Genomic DNA, 19,002 nt, shown 5'->3' on the forward strand with positions numbered 1-19,002 from the left:
CCTCTGCAAAATATGAAGTGTTTTCAAGCGATTTCAGCGTGGTGTGGAAACAGCAACGATAACTTTAATTAACCGCGCGCTGCAAAAATAACGTTTTGCATCTTACCTGAAATCGGCTTTATATGGTTCTGTTAATCCGGGTCCTTCAATGGTAAAAGTGCAGTTCTCTAGGGTACTCTGAAGAGGATTAGTGAAGTGAATGGAGAGTTCAAATTTTTGTCCTACTTTCACTTCTTTTTCGACCTGATATATATGGAAGAAGCAATTACTAATGTAGTATGAAATAATCAGTAATAATCTAGAGAATTAATTTTTAACTCAACGATATTTGATTATTAATTATTATTATTTTTTTTTACTGAAGAGGAGCCAAATGTTCTCAGTTATATTTGATTAAATCAAGACCTCACTCACTCATTATCCTTTCATATCCTTTCCTGCCTTTCATGAGCCATGCATTCCTTTAGTTTCATTAGTTTTCATTCGTTTTTCTTAATCAGATTCTATTAATTTAGAAAGTACTTATTAGAAATTATTTTTATGATGTGTCCTAGTCTGCAAAATTGTGCAAATAGTTTAATTATTAACTGTATTATGATAGAATAGTTTTGATAATATGAAAGATATATCCCACCTGCAGCTTCAAAGTAGGCTTTTCAATCACGAAGTCATCTTCTTCTGTCCATGTCTGCTGCGTTTCTTTTACTGTAGCAATAGCGTAAATTTTCATGTTACAGTAATCCACGAGCTTATCCAAATAATCATCTGGAGTTACCTCAATATCCAATACTTCCTCTAGAGTGAAACATCGAAACAAAAAAATACAATTCAATTCTTCATGGAATATGAATAAATAAAGCAATACATTATCAGAGATACAAGGAAATACTCAGAATCATGAATTTATTGGTAGTTAGAAAAGTGTGTGTTAAGCGCCAAATCAACAATGGAGTCTCAGTATGCATCTGTAAATTGCGTGTATTCTGTGGTCGATTTGCCAGTTTTCTGGACGAAAAACTAGCTTCCGAGATATAAAACTATGCGACCCTCTCCTGAGACCGACTAACTCAGTCACATTGTGAAAAAAAGCCCATAAAATTTCCGAACTTCACTGATGTGTTTCGAATCCACTCCTTTTCCATCCAGTGTGAGAAGAAGGTGATTAGTCGAGTGGTCAATCGCGAAAGTTCAATGTAATGCATACGCGTTTGAGTGAAACGTGGTTCAAATCTCGTGACTGCTAAATACGGTTAACGATTCGATACTTGTCATTATCAAAATAATTAATTGTAGACTGATCAATTAATTACTTTTATGATAGACTGATCATAAAAGTACGAGTGGTGTTTATTTACTTTATTTATTATGTGTATACAGGCGAACACTACTAATCATCAGAACTACGGTAGTTACAAATACTGTATATAGATATAGGGTGTTTCAATTAAAAGACACCGGGATTTATCTCGCTTATTTTTAGATTTTGGCTATTTGCCATCTGTCGTATTTGAGCTGAAATTTTTAAATTTGGTGTTAAAATTGGAGTAAGTATTTCCGTTTAGATTTTACAATTTCTAAATTAAAATTTTGCCTAATCAACTGCTCTTTTCTCAGTGGAAAAGTTGTTACCCGTCCTCTGTTTGCTCTATAAATGTTGTCAGAGTAATTTCTGAAACGAACGTAAAACGATTTTATTTGAAAGGGGGAAAAATAATAGCACACAAGTTGTAGTGTGAAGAGATTTAACGCATTATAACATGTACTGGAGAGTGAACATTGCATACAACTGTTTTTTTTTTGTATGTATGTATGTGTATGTTTCTTCTTGAAATAAAATCAGTTTGTTTGTTTCAGAAGTACACCGGTTGCATTTTTAGATTACACATCGGAAACAACTTTGTCACTGACGAAAAAGAACTTTATTAGGCAGAATTTAGTGTTAGAAATTTTAAAATCTCAACGGTAATACCTACTTCAGTTTTAACCTCAACTTTAAAAATCAACCCAAATATTAAAAAGAGCTCCAGCGGAAAATAGCCTAAACCAAAAAAATAAGTGGGATGGATGCCGGCACCTCTTAATTGAAACACCCTATATACAGAACTTTAAAATTGATAATGTTCTGAAGAACAGAGAGATACCTTGTGCAACAGGTCAATTAAGTATACAGTATATACAAAATCAGTTAATAAGCAAATTAAGATATACTACTACAGTATACTCGTATCATGCTGATAAACATGATTGTGTTTGTAACAATATAATATGAAATGCATTAGTGAGAAACAGATTTTGAGAATTATACAGGAATTGAGCTGTTTTTAAATATAATATAAAACAAGAAATATATTAAATTTAAAATAAAGTTAATTTTGAAACAATGATAACATTTCTGCCAAGTTTTGACTTTCGGAAAGCTGGAGGTCAGCTAATTGTAAGCAGGAGGAAACAGATTTTTTTTTGGTCAAAACTAGCAAAAAAGCAGGTTTTTTTATTATTTTAAGTTCGCATTGCACTAACAATTAAATTTTACTGGCAGTACAGACACATTTTATATAAAATAAATAAATAAATCATTCATTGCCTACAGCCAAACAGGGCCAAATTTCAAAAATCTGCGATGGGTTCAGGGAGTGATGAGAAAATACATTACAGCAAGATTAAACTAAAATATATGGCATAGCCATAGGATTTCAGGAAAGCTTTTGATACAGTTGCACATGGAAGACTATTATACAAATTGGAGCAGTATGGCATTAAGGGCAAGTTGCTAAAATCGATGAAAGGACGGTTGAGTGAAAGAAGACAGAGGGTTAATTAATGTACACTATTCTTCGTGGATTAATGTTATTAGTGGTGTCCCCCAGGGTTCGGTGTTGGGCCCACTGTTGTTTTGTATATTTATTGATGAATGTATATATGAGGCTTAATATTCAAGTTTGCAGATGATAAAAAGGTCGGCAGGGTTGTTAATGATAGTAATGACAGTATGCTACTGAAACAGGATCTAGGAAAGTTGGGCAGATGCGCTGAGAAGTGTCAACTGAAGTTTAACATTGACAAATGCAAAGTACTGCATGTGGGTAGAAGTAACCACAGAGGAACGTACCAACTGTGTGGTACTACACTTAGGGTGGTAGAAAACGAAAAATACCTGGGAGTAATTGTGCAGTCAGGTATGAAGTTTTTCTGAGCAGTGCAAACAGGCTGCCAGAGTAGGTCATGGTGTCTTGTCAATGATATACAGGAATTTTGCTTGTAGGGATAAGGAGGTGATTGTCCACTTGTACAAGGCAATGGTCAGGCCACACCTTGAGTACTGCGTGCAGGTCTGGAAGCGTCATTTTAGGAAGGTTGTAGAGTTGCTAGAACGAGTATAGAGAGGGGCAGCAAGATTGAGGGGAACGAAGGGATATTCTTACCACGAAAATTTTAAGTTCTACAAATTGCAGCGTCTGGAGACTAGGCACCTGCGAGGTGATCTAATTAAGGTGTATAAGACCTTGAATGGTTTGAGCAGGCTCAATGCTGATGGGATTCTTTCTCTTGCTCAGATTGTGAACCTGAGGGGGCATAAATTCAAATTGAGGAAAGACAGTTGTAGAATAGATGTGCAGAAATTTGCCTTTAGCCAGCGTTTGGTTGATTGCTGGAACAAACTTCAACATCTGTCGATGTTGAAGTTGATAGCTTAAATAAATTCAAGGAAGAACTAGACGAAGTTTAGGAGCGAATGAATGGGTGAAATAAATGGGAAGGATTTTTTTTTTTTTTTTGGTTGATGCTGTGTAATCTTGCTTTCTTGCATCATATGCTAATACTCATGCTAATGATTGCTTAACAGTACAATATATTTTCAAACGTTAGCTCACCTAGGATTTTATTGCCTGTGAATTTCTATTTTATCTGCTAGACTTCAAGTGATTATGATTGCTTTGAAAAATATACTGTCAAAGGTTGATCATAACAATGACCCAGCTGTCTAGATTTGGTTGTAAAGAGCATTTACCAAGCTTTACCAAAAATAAAAGATCTGAAGTCAGTTTTTGATACCTAGCTGAATATCTTATACTCAGCATTTCTGTGAGGAATTGTTGAATCCCAAGAATTATTAAAATTCCAATGATTTGTGATAATATGAAATATTTCACGATTCTTTGGCCACTCAGTTCCCCAACCAAGGACAACAATACACCAATTCTTTCTTCTTTCATTATTATGAAAGAAGAACTGAGTAATGATGTGCAGTTCTCATTGGCACACTGACAGATGCCCAAAGAACTATTACAGATTGTCACGAGTCATGTAGTACTGAAACTTATTTACTTTTCAGTACTCCATGGTGAAAAAGTTTTGTAATTGATACACTTTATCATTTTCAGATTTGTATATCTCGGAACTGCGCATATAAGGCAACCCCATATAAAGGCGCCTCCGTAGCCAGGTGGGAAGGAGCAGCAGTGCGTAGCACACGCTTCTTGATTAGACCGGGATTCGAGCCCGTCACCACCAAATACGGAGGATGCGGAAAGGTCAGGGAATGACCACCGCATATCCCGGAGCAATATGGCCTTAGTTGCTAATGCTCCTAAAAACCAAATAACAACAACATCCCCATATGTAGTATCTGGCTACCTGCTTTGTATCGCAGGGTGCGAACACTTGATGTTGTTTCCAAAAGAATGCTCCATTTTACGAAAAAAGATAGGTATATCTAATAAAATTGCCACTCAGTGAAACGGTTATTTCGGAGTTATTAAACAGCCAGTTTTGAATTGTTTTTCAGGTAAAATGTGTTGGTTTTGCCATCACTGCTGAACGAATCCCATACAATTAATGGTAACAATAGATAACACATTGGTGGCAAAAGTAATATGGGCCCAAGACGCTCACTTACCCTTCTCTTTTCGTGCTTGACGTTATGTTCGTATAGGGAAGGGCATCAGTGAAATTCTGCCACAGGTTCTCCTGTTCTTGCTTATGCTACTGAATTCCATTAACAGGCAAGATTCTATGCCTAATGTTTTTGCTGTAAAATTATTTTAGTATACAGTATAAGAGATGGTTTTGGTATGTTCATATTCACTTTGTCTGTTTTGTTTTTACGTTTAAGCCAGCTTTGTGTCAGTGAAATGGGTGAGGAAAACCAACCAGATTCCATGGCTGATTTTCCTGTTTTTCTGAAAGCAACAAAGGAACTGCACAACACTCGTCCGAAACCGGATAACTTGGCCTAAGTTATCCGGTCAACAGACGTATTCTTAAGTACGTCTGTTGTTTTGTAAATATTTAGTTAAGCTCTGCTAAAGCTACTTACTCTGGTTGGGTCTAAGGATGAAGTATCCTCGGGCCCTTTTCACTTTTCTGGCAAGTACACCTGTATAATACACGCTGCTTGCTGATAGAACAGCCGATATGGTTCGCCTTTCGTTGCTTTTGTTCTGAACGTTCACAGTCACACGGAATGGCTTTCCTATCATTATCTTCTCAATATCTTCAAGTTGAAGAGTTACATCCTCCTTTCCAGGTGGTGGGATATCATAAATAAAAGTCATTCCTCCTGCACGAGCAGCATTCAGCACTGCCATTCTTTCCTCTTCGGTCCCTAAAGAAAATAAAATAAGTTAATAAATTCTAAGAGGGCTTTCATGATTTTTCAAATTTTTTTATATTTATAACATATATTAAATATTTCCACAAACGATTGTTTTCAGTTTTATTTAAACTACAGAATCAAATTACAGTAATTCTGATTCACTAGGTTATTGTAACCTTCCAGCACGAAATTTATTTTTTTGGCAAATTACTGTATGGTAACTACCTGTGATGTGTGAAGTACCTACTGAACGAGCGTGATACTTTACATTTTTTTTTTTTTTATCCTCAATCGAAGTGATCGGTTATTCTTATTAAAAGGAATTACTTACCAGATACTGTTACTAGTATCTACCTGCTCAAGAAACTCACTCTCAATTACTTGATAGGTGGAAGCGAAACAAGTTATCGCACTTTTGATTATCAGCTTAGAAGAAAGAAATATCTAATACGCACTTTCGGGGTATGTAATCTGTTATTTTTCATTCTGTATTATAAGCCGTGGTTCGGGTGCCAAAACAGAAGGACTCTTAATGGGGATGAGTAGAGGAGGATGTTAACTCCTGTATTAATACTAAAGCCAGCGCTAATCTTAAGGACATATTTGATACCTTTCTTGAAGTAATCGTCTTTAACATTTCTTTAAGGAACAGAAACTAATCAAAAATTAAGTTATATTATAGTGTATAAGATGTGTTCAAGATGATACTTAAATTTTCCTTTACCTTCTCTATTTTTATATTGCTCCCGGATGTCTTCCATATCCTTGTCGCCTCCATCATCATCCACTCCAACTTTCTTAGTAACAATCAATCGACCAACACTAAAAGCAGATAAACCAATGATGGTATTAAAAATATAGTCAAGAACTCTTACTATTGCCAAACAGAAATCACATATGTACAGTGTTTCAAAATTTCACGGAACAATTGTAAGGGCATATTCTGCACCCAAAAATAAATTAGACTTTTCTGTAGACATGTTCAAAAGTTTATTATTTCCGAGATATTAAACATTAATCTTGAATTACAAAGAATGAAAAGAAATATCCGAAAGGAAAACATCTAAAGCAGTTCTATAGTAACCTCTATTTTGTTCAATGAAGCATTTAGTGCAATGAATCGACCATTTCTTGGCACGTTGTTGTTACAGTAGGTTTTAGGTGCATCAGCACTAAAATCCTACTACAGCAACATATTATGTCTGTAAATTGCGTGTGTTCTGTGTTAGATTTGCCTGCTTTCTGGACGAAAAACCCAAGTTTCCAGGAGAAACGTATTCAGCCTTCATATGAGACCGACGAACTCAGGATTCGAAATGAGGTCTTTTCCACCCGGTGTCGGGAGGACGGTGATATCAACTGTGCTGCCGCGAGGGCGATCCTTTGATATACTTTATCATTGCAGGACTGTTCTTAATGAGTTTTCGCAGGTAACACAGTGGTTATAATCGCCGTCCACCCTACACTGCTTGTAGGAGGCTTGGGTTCGAATCCTGTCAATGGCTCGAAGAAGTCATTGACATTTTCATTTCATAGCTGAGCTAGTCGATTTCAGATGGCAATAGCAATCCCTCCCCCCCTAGAAATTCGGAATTTTCGTCTAGCAAAACAGGAAAACCGATCAGAGAACACAGTAATTTATGGAGATAATACGTACGGGTAGATGAGTAATTTTTGGGTAGCCTAATATGATAGTTTTTTTGTTCTTAATGGTTTCAGCAGTTTCCAAAGTGCAATTTCTCAGTTTGTCCTGCGAGTAGTACAGTATTTATAATCACCATCCTTCCCACACTAGGTGGAAAAAGTTCAGATTCGAATTCTGACAATGATGAGAACTTTTATGGGCTTTTTTTTTCACCTCGTGGTTGAGTTAGTCGCCCTCAGGCGAGGATAGCAAGATTTTTCCCTCGGAAACTTAGGTTTTTAGTCCAGAAAGCATTCAAACCGAACAGAGAACGTACGCAATTTATGGACATAATACACATTGTTGGATGAGGTTGCTCTCGGGCAAACGTAATATGACAAAACAAACTTGTCTTGCGTGGCAGATTTAAGCTAACGTTCAGGAGCTGTGCTACATAACATAACATAAAACGGTTCGCCTTGCGTGATAATACACGTAGAATATACCATGGATTTCACGTAACCCCCACGCACCGTGATCTAATGGGGCCCATTGTACAGGGTTATTCCAATCAATCCATCGGTTATCGTACTTCTTATTAAAAAATTCGGAAACATCACGGAAAAGTAAGCTGGTTCACCGTATCGCATAAACAACATCCTCTGCGATTTTCAAGTGGTCGAGACCAATTAGATTAATGTCCCCAAGTGCACCACACCGAACATTAAAGGAAAAGGCATAATGATAAAGAGTACTGACAATCGTACTTGGCATTTCAGGGTTGAGAGTTGAGAGTTCCATTTCTTGAAAAACATGATTCGTCTGCAACCAAAACATGATTGAGAAATAGACTACGTATATATTGAAAAATGAGCCACCTGCAAAAGTTTCTACTTTTATTCATATACTTGTAACAACGATTCTTCGATACAAGATACAATTACTCTTCATGTAATGTCCTTCATACGCTTGCAGCTGAAATATTTACACGACCTGACAACTTGTGATAAGAAATATTTCAACAGCATGAAGTGCGTTCTTTTCAACATTTGCAGTTCTGCGACCTCTACCAGTGTGTATTCGTAATAGTTTCAGCGTATCTTTTTCTCTTGGTCGTCTTTCCACAGCAGTAGATGTTTCACTATTTGCTCGGGTTGGAAATTTTTTGGCCTATCTGTGAACAACAGATGCAGAATTCTTGTGTGTGTACGCAGTAAATGCCAAAATAACCAAGTTTATGCGCCGTCAGTATATTAAATTGCGTGGATTATTTGGTCGATTTGTCTGTTTTTCTAGATGAAAATCTAAGTCTAGTTTCCGAGAGGAAAAATCGTGCAGCGTAGCCCGAGGCCATCTAACTTATCCACGTTGTGAAAAAGTCTATAAAAATTCCTTGCGTGATTGACGGGATTCGAACTCAGGCCTTTTCCACCCAGTGTAGAGAGGACCGTGATTATAACCATTATAAGAATTCCGATACTCGCACGGGCGGTATTCTTATCAGTTTCACTATAAATTAAAAGAATATCAGTTAACTGGCGGAAGCAAACAGATTTGTATTGTCTCCCCTATCACTTTGAAAAATGCTGTTCTCTAAACAACGCGGTTCCAGTTGAATTTTAGAGCTCATTTTTCGTGGAACCTGCTATGTTTTGCCGCGGTATTAAACATTAATTTATGATTAGCGTTTAATGTCTCGGAAATAGACTTTTGAAATATGTTTTTCCCCTGACTTTTAGGTGTAGAATATGGTCCTAGATTTGATCCATGCCATGCAATTTTGAAACATCCTGTGTGTGTGCAGAAATAGAGAATTAGTTTGTAAAGCATTATGAGAGGCGTAAAGAAAGGAATAAAGAATTAAATTACTGTATATCAAGCTGTACCACGTTATGTGAAACTGTGCTGATTGAGGTATAATTATAATGTGTTTTAATTGAATGCGTACCAGAGAAACAGTCTATAAACAAATTTATAATAAATGTATAAACAATATATATATATATATATATACACGTTTCTCACACACACAGGGCACACAGACCCTAAATAAAGGTAAGAACGGTAGGAATTACATAAAATACAAAACAGTAGTAATCAATATAAAACTAGAATTAAAATATATACAAAATTTACATTAAGAAAACAGAGTAAGGAGCAAATTCTTATAGATAGATGGATTAAGAATAAAATCAATATTGTAATAATTCATTACCTGAAAGAAACGAAACAGAAGACTGCTAAGTAAGTGATGAGTACGAGGAACAGGCAGTGAGAAATTAATTTTATAACAAGAATTCAAACGGGGTATAGCGAAAGGTATTTGTTCAAGAAGAGATGGAGAATCGATAACAGAGTTTATGATATAGTAGACAAAAAGAGACCCATGGAGTTTTCGTCTAGAGTGAAGAGGAATGATTCTGAAGCGAACACAAAGAGCTCCATGATTTCGACGGTGAAAGGCAATGTGATTTTGATGGCATAAGAATTTAATGAATTTAATTTGAATTCTCTCAAGTCTGTGAAAAAGATATTCCTGTTGTGGGGACCAAATAATATCACAATAATCAAAAATGGGAAGTATAAGCTGCTTGTAGAGAAGAATTATAACTTTGTCACTCATGAAAACATAGGAAGAACGCTTGATTAATCCAGGAAGTTTAGAAGTGTGAGATATTATGTGATCAACGTGGGAAGAGGGATGAAGGTCAGATCGAAATAGGACGCCAAAATCTTTGAACGAATCAGTACTTGCAATTAAAGAATTTCCAATATAATAATTAGTAAGGACGGAGGGTCTAACTACACGATTCGAGCGAAAAACGACATAATTTACATTTTAACGGCTTTAGAAACAAGTTATTTTTGAGCCAGAGTGAGAGGGAATCAAGACAGGACTGGGGTTCATCTCTGTCAGTTGAAGAACGAACAACTTTGTAAAGTTTAATATCATCTGCATAGAGTTGCCACTTAACATTAACAGACCGAAATAAGGTCGACAAATCATTAGTATATACAATAAAAAGCGGACCCAATGGTTGGTGAGCCTTGAGGAATACCTTGCGAAACAGTAAACGGAGTTGATGAAGTACCATCAATTATTACGGATAGTTTATGCAGTGAATCAAGCAAATCTAGTAAAGGGGATCGTAGACCATACGATGACAGCTTGAACAGCAAAAGGTCGATGTGGACAGAGTCAAATGCATGTGAAATATCAAGGAAAAGCGAATCGATTTGATTTCCTTTGTCCAAGTTAGTTTGTCGGAAATGAGAAAACAAGGCAAGAGTTGAAATAGTTGATATCCTAGGAAGAAAAGCATACTGATGATTATTGATAAACGGGTGAAGACAGGAACTAAGATATTTATAGTTTTCGCAGTTGTATTCAGTATAGTAATAGGTCGGTAGTTATTAGGCTTAGCTTTATCACCCTGATTTTTATAAATCGGGATGATAAAAGCCTCTTTGAACGGTGAAGGGTAACAGCCATGAAGAAGACAGTAATTGAAGAGTAATTTATAAGAACTGGAGCTAAAGGCGAACTACTTTTCTTAAAGAAAAGAGCAGGGAGGGTATCGGGGGCCAGGAGAAGTGAAATCTTTAAGCCGAGAAATGGCTGACTGGACGTCATCAGTAGTGAGAACTAATCTATCAAAACTGTCATTACTATTATATTCAAACGGATAACAGGGAATAGAACGGCGCTGTTCGGAAGAACAAAGTTTCGAATAGTGCGTAGCAAACATATTAGCAATGCCAAGAGGACAGTTGATAGAGATATTTGAATCATTAAATAGCATAGGAATTCTAGGATATCTCGATAGCTGTTGGATATAGGACCACAATGGTCTCGAATTGAAATTCCGAGTAAGTTCGGCTTCAACTGAGTGAAGATAATGAGAATATTGAGATTTAGTTGAAGCCGAATGAGAATATTGAGATTTAGTTGAAGCCGAATGAGAATATTGAAGATTTAGTAATTCTCTTAACATTGTGTCTAAGGGAAGAAAAGCCGACCTGGCTAGCCGGGTAGGTAAAGTGCCTCTGTCTGGCAACCCAAAGGTATGAGGTATATTGAGGGTCTAGCGGCTCCTGGGATTTCTCCCATCTCCACGAATGTTCTATATATCGGTGACAGTACCCTGTCAAAGCCAGAGATTTAGAAGTGTGTGGGTCATGAGTAGTGTTATATGTTGTGCCCATTGTTTATCCGGCTTATTGGCCGCCAGGCCCCTAATGGGACCCGACGTTGCCCATACCTCGCCACGTGGAGGCTAGCCGGGTGTTACCATTGAGTCAATTGTACTCTGGCAGGTCCTGCCACTTACTTTCCTGGGATTTTAGTGGCTAGGACCTAAAATAAAATTGGAACGACCGCGGTTGATTTTAACTCACTTACATTAAAGCGCTAATATGGGGTTTGACGCTGAAGGCCTAAAAGGTTGGGCGAAATTTTTTTGGTGTATTTTAAATTTGGACGTGTAGGGCTATACACTGTGCAAGAGAAAGTGCTGGGAGGGAAGAGTGAAGGCTGGGGGGTGAAATAGGAAGAAGAGGGTCGATAGGGTAGGTGACCCCCAATTATTCAGTGAGGCATGCCCATGCCCCACCAGAGGGAAGGAATGGTGTGGGATTCGAACCCGCAACCCAAAGGTCGCGGGTTCGAATCCCGCCTCGGGTTTGGATCAGAGTAAATGCAAAAACTTTGAGAGGTGCATTATGGCCACAGAAGCCGAAGCGCCAACAAAAAAAAAAAAAAAAAAAAAAAAAGGGGAAGAAAAGGAAAAAAGTTAGTTTTGAGTTTTAAATACCTTTTATGGAGATAATTTTTGCGACGAATTAAATACACAAGCTTGTTGGACATCCAGTGAGGGAAGTTACTACGATTAGCGGAAGAGAATTTGATGGGAACGAACTCAGAAATTGCAGAATGGAGGATTAAGTACAGATACTCAACGTAATGATCGATCGATTCAAAATTATGGATTGGAATCCAGTCAAGATTGCTCAGAAATTGATATAACGAAGTCCAGTCTGTGCCTAAAGCTAAAAAAGTATGTCAAAGGAAGGTTCAGAAATAAAAGAAAAGAAATCTACGACAATAGGGAAGTTATCTGATCGGATGCAATTATCACCCTTAGAAATTGAGAAGAGAATTGATTCATGGGTAAAAACTAAATTAAGGCAAGAGAAGTTCCGGGTGGGAATGTTACAGATTTGAGTTAGGGCATTACTAAGTCAAATGCTGCAAAATTACTTAGCCAGTGAATTTGGTGAACGATTGGGGTCAAAAGAAGTTGTCGGACATTAAAATCACCCAGAATAAGTGGTATTGCTTTCGGAGGTTTCAAATAGATCGCTGCATTTATAATATCTTATAATTGTTGCGCTTGATAGCCAAGAGGATTTGAAATAAAAAAAATTTTGCAAAAATTTTATTAATGAAAAAAGGTAACATTGTGAATGATGAGAAACAGGCTGCTTTTTTGTTTATTTAAGTATTTCTATAATGAAGTCGTCTCTTCTTTTTCTCGGCGTACAAGTCTTTGTAGCATCGAATCCCACCTTGTAAAATTTTCTGTATCTTGATGCTATGTGAGCCAATTTGCAAGTCACTTGGTGACTTGCAATTGGCTTGTAACTGAATTTAAATCAGCTTCCTTATTTTGTTAGTAGCTTGCTTGTAAAATTGACTTCAAAAAGGATGTTGTACCATGCACAACATCCTTTAGAGTATAATTTTTTTTTTATGAAACGTTATAATTAATTATAATTCATACTGTTGTGGTATTTATCTTAAAATAAAAATATAAATTTTCAATTGCATTTTTATATGGGTTAAAAAACTAATCTGTATAAAACTTTTCTTCCCCTCCAAGGTCAGTACTACGCCTCTCTGAGGTCTACGCCCTAGGCGGCAGTCTAGTTGGCCTAATGATAGCACCGGCCCTGAATATTGTGCTCAACTGCTTTAAACCACTCGTGAGCTTCGCTGAAGGGGCTATCTTGGCCTTACAGCCGTCCTCCTTCTGTGTTCTACGTAGTTCGCTCCAAAGATGTTCATTTTGGTTGAGCTGGAGTTCTGAGCTAGTCACATCAGTGTTCTCGTGTTATTTTCTTCAAACGATTTTCCCAATCCTTGTTTTGTGACATGGAGTACTGCATGTTAAGTACCATATGCCAATTTTACATAAATGAAAGAGGGTGCCATATAAGTCATTTGATAAACTTACAAAGGTAAATTTATAAGTAACTACAATGATCACTACATGAAATATGTTCATGTTGGTCGACTATTACGTATACCAATACTATTACACTATCACAACCAAATTTTTGTGCACTACAACACGGAAGAAACTATTGTTTGGCTTAGATTGTTTAGCGTGATTCAACACACCTCATGATGTTCTCTCGCTGCTGCAGTGTCAAGTGCTTCCTTTATCTGCAACAGGATAGGCAGTGATGTACATTGCTGGGCGACAGTTTCGACTTAGAAACAGCTGCGCGACCACGATAACCCATCCTTTTTCTTTCTAATGGCTTTTGGTCCGATGCTTATTCCCATTTCTGCCAACTGATTCTCGAATCACTTTGTTCAGGTTGCCTTTGTGATTTCTCACTTTCCGCTTCAGTAGTTGACATACCTGTGATAATCATTAATGACTTGGCTTGTTCACCTAGCTTGGGAGGAATGGTTGCGTTCAATTATGTTCTGTATTCCATCGTGATATACAGAATATATTGAAGAAATATTAGACAAGTTACTGGAACGAACCTTTGCAGAAAAGTTGCTACATCGAACCTTTCGGGTTTTTTTTACTACAATTTGTGCAAAGTCAAACATTTTCTTTGTTAACAGAATGAAATAAAATGAACTCACTGATACTTGTTTGTCCTCATCTTCTTCCAGCCGAAGTCGGATGAATCATCTTCTTGCCAGTGTATAATGTCGGCATTCACTTCGGCGAAGACAAATGGCGCATCATAGTGATGACCAACCTGACCTCTCCGAATAGCTTCCACTGATGCTGGACCAGCTCGGAATAAGCCTGTATCATAGTCATTTAAAAAAAATAAAACAAAATAAACAAAATAACATGGCTTATACTTTCATATAAAAAAATAAATATTTGGATTTTTACTTTATACGCATTTAAAAAACATAATGCTATTTATTACAATAGTACAAGCGAGATTGTGACTTATATATTTGTATTACCACTACTCACGATTTAAAAGTGATGAAGTAAATACCAGTCAAAGACGAGCTATGTGTTATTGTCAGTTTCGGATCCAGGAAAAAAATGCCCGCTGAAAGGTCCCTCAGGAGGAAAATTTCCAGGAGAAAAAATGCCCACGAGAATAAGGTTGCGTAAGAAAACTACCCACACGAAAAAATATTTTGATGTATGACTTTGAGTCAAAAATATGTGAACATGAATCTCATTCTCAAGCATTAGAGAACTAAGAGTGGTTAATTTTATGCACAGTGGTTAAAAAGTGGAAAAATGAAGAGGAAATCCTGGATTTAAAAATAGAGAAATCTTGGCATTCGCCAGTGCAAAACTGCTAAAAAAGAAAGGTCGCAAATGTAGCGCTTAAATTCAGTCATTAACTGAATTGCATACACAATCTTTCAACTTATTTATTGTTGTTTGTAGTAGGGTTTTAGGAGCATCAGCGATTAAGGTCGTATTGCTCCGTGTATAAATTGCTCGTGTTCTGTGGTCGATTTTCTGTTTGCTGGAAAAAAAACCATGTTGGTTTTTTTCCAGCAAACAGAAACATGGTTTTTTTCCAGCCATGTTGTGAAAAAGGCCCATGAAAATTCCTTAGGTCATAGACTCGACTCGAACCGAGATCTCTTCCACCCGGTTTGGGGAGGACGGCGATTCTACCAACTGTGCTACACATGAAGGCAACTTGTTTATTGGACCACCTCAGCTCTGGAAAGTAATGGTTTAATTCCAGTTGTCGCTTTGTGCCTTCGCTGGTACTGGAGTAGTTATAATGACCGTCCTCCCATACCAGTTAGAAAAAGGCCAAGATTCGAATCCCGTCAATGACGTGAGAAATTTATGAGCTTGTTTTCACAACCTGATTGAGTTATTCAGTCTCAGGAGATGGATTGCATAGTTTTTGCTCTTAGACGCTCAGGGTTTTCGTTCAGCAAACAGTAAACCGACCGAAGAGAAAAGGCATTTAGAGACACAATATACTGACACCTTGGAGCCGTAATTGCTTTGCCGCTTAACACACACAATGTTGCATGGTAGGTAGATGATGGAGGGAGGAGGGGTAAGCCGTATGTAAAAGTGAAACAGCCATTGTAATGGCAATGTATCAAAAGGCGAGAATATACGCTATTTGCTTAGAAAAAAATTTTTTAAAAAATAAGGGAGAAAAAATTTTACTGTAATTGTTAAACGTTTTAATTACTGAAAATAAATATTAAAAATAAATAAATGTCGTATTTACTGAAGTTTTTTTTTTTTTTTTTAGCAACTTGCTAATATATTTATCTAACCACACAATTTTCTGGGAGAATCTGAACAGCCAGGACCTCTCTCCACCGGGGTAAGGATCTATTTACGTGCATTTTCTTCCAGGCTAATTCTCTTTCCTATTCAGAAAATTTTAAACGCATATTGGAAGATGCACATTATACTACACCTTAAAAATGATTTCTTAAAATAATATTAAAATAGCAAATGAGAAAAAAAAAATTAAACAGTTCGCCCTCTTCACTTTGGTCTTATCCCTTTGTTCTGGCAGCTTTCTGTTAGTTGTATCGCTCACTACTCTTCTGGATACTCTATTAGAACTTGAAGGTCACTTGCTAAAACACCCTACCAGTGGTACTGCCACCCGTTTAGCGTGAGTTTCACTTTAAAGCTGAATGCACGGAAACGTGAAAAACTCGTGAGATAATGTCCTTGTGAGCATTTTGAATTGTACGTGTAGTGGCATCTATTTTGTTTAATTATTCTGTTTATGGTTCTGGTTATTTAATTAACAGCCTTGTCATTATTTTTCTGAAAAAATTTTTTTCTCTCAAATTCTTGCTTATTCTAATAGAAAATGTACCTTCGCTAGTTTCCTGGGGTGTAGCGTCTACCGCTTGCCATCCACCATAACTAGAGGGAAGGTCAGGGCGGGCCATCCAGCAGTCATTCCATACATGGAAGTTCCTGAGTAATAATGATAATAAATTTTGTTCTTTAGTAGATATTTCTTTAGGCCTTAAAAGGATGTTAATGTTAAAATAAAACCCAAACCAACAGAGATATCCGTTTTTCTATCAGTGTATATAATAAACAGCTACATCGAATTTGATGTAGCTGTTTGTTATATACGCTGATTTTCAAAACTAAGGTAACACTTACCTTTTTAGTGTAGATGCATACACTGCAACTTGCGATGAAGGACCTTTATATATCACATGCAATTTATTGTGGGCTGACTCAACAGTAACATAGTATCGGACGTAGTCTATTCAGTAGCCACTTTATAACTTTAGAAATCCCAGTACAGTGCGACTGAAGTCACACCGTATTGGATTTTTGGCGATTTTTCATCGCGCGATGAACAATCAAAGCTTTTATCACCGGTGTAACTGGTTACAGTAGAAGCAAATTTATTTAGCTGACTCTCGTCATCGCTGCTCTTTCGATGTGGTGTGTTTCCGATCACGCGAACTATGGATACAGAAATATTGATTAATCTTGTTTTCACCGAAAGAGGTTTGTAGGACTAAAAAATGAAAGTTACCATAATTTTCAAAAAAACTGTGGACTAAAACTGTGAATAACACGAACGTTTCAAGTAAGTATAAATTTGAAATGAATATTTATTTAGAAACAATATACATGATTATAACTTGTGCATATTGTTAGTCATATTCATGAAGAAATATTGAAACTTACTATGAAAAGTCAGCATGAGAAGCTTTATATTTGCTGGTAATTTTAGCGATCCATTTTCCAGGGATTTGTAGAAATTTGATATAATGAATGTTCCTCCGTCATGTTGCTTCCGTACTGCCAGCTCAATGATAATTCACTTGGTAGAAATAACTTTGAGCCATGACTAAAACAGCGATCGGTAGTTTACATTGCTGCCATCTCAAGTTCGCGCTGTGAGAAGTTTGCCTGAAATCACTTAAAGTGTGACTGCAGCATAAGAGAGAGTCGATAGGAAACCATTTGCCTTCCTCTGTGAACCAACCAATCATGACTGGCTTCTCAATGTGTTGAGAATTGTCAGAAAGAAGGCCATTAAAAGAACAACTTAGGAATCAACTTCCTGAATATTTATGTTGGACAGTTAGATTTCTATCAGTCTCAAGCATTTGTAGCCATATGGCTCAGTGTTGATCGAGCGGTTGTCCATGGACTTGGGAGAAGGTTCCAAGAGTCAGGGACTGATACTAAGGAGGTGGTGGGAACAGGCCTAGAGCAGAGGTTCCCAAACTTTCTCGGTTCACGGCGCCCTTAGTGTCTCAGGAACTTTATCACGGTACCCCCCTAGGCCAAAAGAAATACTTAACACAGTGGTTTTCGACATTTTAATATATACCTATATAATAATTTTATTCTTTATATAGAGGTACTAAATAAAGATCAATTATAGATCACCACAAAATTAAAAAGATACGGTATAATGGATACCGTACATCTTTTTATAATGAAATAAATATACAAATTCAAAAAAAAAAAATAATAATAACTTTAAGTAACTTAACCCAAATTACGCGGCACCCCAAAAAATGTTGCCGCGGCACCCAGGTTGAAAACCACTGGCCTAGAGCAACAACCTTATATGAAGGCAGATAGCTTCGATTGTTAGAATGAAGACTCAATGTGTGTTTGTTTCAATTGCGGTCTCCAGGGTTTCTGCTATATGCCGATGTAGCATCTGAGAAAACAAAAGGCCAAGGCCGTCAAGTGTAGCATGTAGGTGTGTTGTCCCCTGGCAACTTCGCAGTCAGGGGACACTTGGTTCCCTGACTCCAACCTTGGCGACCAGGAGGCGCGCCAGGGACTACTATCCAGGAGGTGACACGCAGAGGGGATTTCAGAAAATTCTGAAGACCCCCAATAAGAATAGCAGCAGGAAGATAGCTTGAGAAGTATGAGAAGTTGGGAGGGAAGGAAAGAGATAAGGGGATAAAGAAAGAGGCATCCCCTGGAAGAAATGAAGAAAGAAGATCAAAAGTAAGCTAAAATAAGAGACTAGTGGACAGAGATGTTATCCAATTACAGCGTAACAACTAAACAAAAACAGCTCTGGAAGCTCATCAGAACCTAAACTAAACTGACTAAACTAACTGAGCTTTAAATCAGTAACCATCAACGCCTTCGACAAACCCCAAGACTTAGGAGTACAACAACCCACAAATTTACAGTTAAGACTAATATTTAACCCCAACAATAATTATTTACAATAAATTAAGAATATATACCCCAGAATTAGACAACATGAAATCCAAGGTAAACATTTACATTAATTTTACAATGTCCCAATAATAGGGAATTATTCAGCCAACCAGATAAGCAAAGAACTGAGTCATTTACTGCAATATTATACAATCTCTTAAACGAGCTCCAATTATGTGCAGAAGTAAGCAATTATATACAAATTTTACAAAATACCCCAAGCCAAAAACCTTTGCCTGGAGCAACCACAAGCCACCTTATCACCAACAAAATTGTTACCTTGAAAATAAGTACTTAACCTGCCCCATCAGGCAGGAATACCAAGACTAGAGTCCTAA

At 37.0% G+C, this 19,002-nt stretch overlaps 1 protein-coding gene across 1 annotated transcript in view; it reads right to left on the reverse strand.

Annotated features, from left to right (window-relative positions):
• The window catches only part of LOC150079134 (hemocyte protein-glutamine gamma-glutamyltransferase-like), a 166,250-nt gene that overhangs the window by 19,048 nt on the left and 128,200 nt on the right, over positions 1-19,002 (reverse strand). The window contains exons 9-14 of the mRNA XM_090382484.1: positions 16,314-16,417; positions 14,107-14,275; positions 6,321-6,418; positions 5,318-5,605; positions 635-795; positions 107-243 (exon numbers count right to left, since the gene is read on the reverse strand). Of these exons, the coding sequence (XP_090238610.1) occupies positions 107-243; positions 635-795; positions 5,318-5,605; positions 6,321-6,418; positions 14,107-14,275; positions 16,314-16,417 (957 nt within the window). The remainder of the gene's footprint in view (positions 1-106; positions 244-634; positions 796-5,317; positions 5,606-6,320; positions 6,419-14,106; positions 14,276-16,313; positions 16,418-19,002) is intronic.

This window comes from Mastigoproctus giganteus, chromosome 10 (assembly GCF_048544385.1).
Source record: "Mastigoproctus giganteus isolate SK-2022 chromosome 10, ASM4854438v1, whole genome shotgun sequence".
Classification (NCBI taxonomy): Eukaryota; Metazoa; Arthropoda; class Arachnida; order Uropygi; family Thelyphonidae; genus Mastigoproctus; species Mastigoproctus giganteus.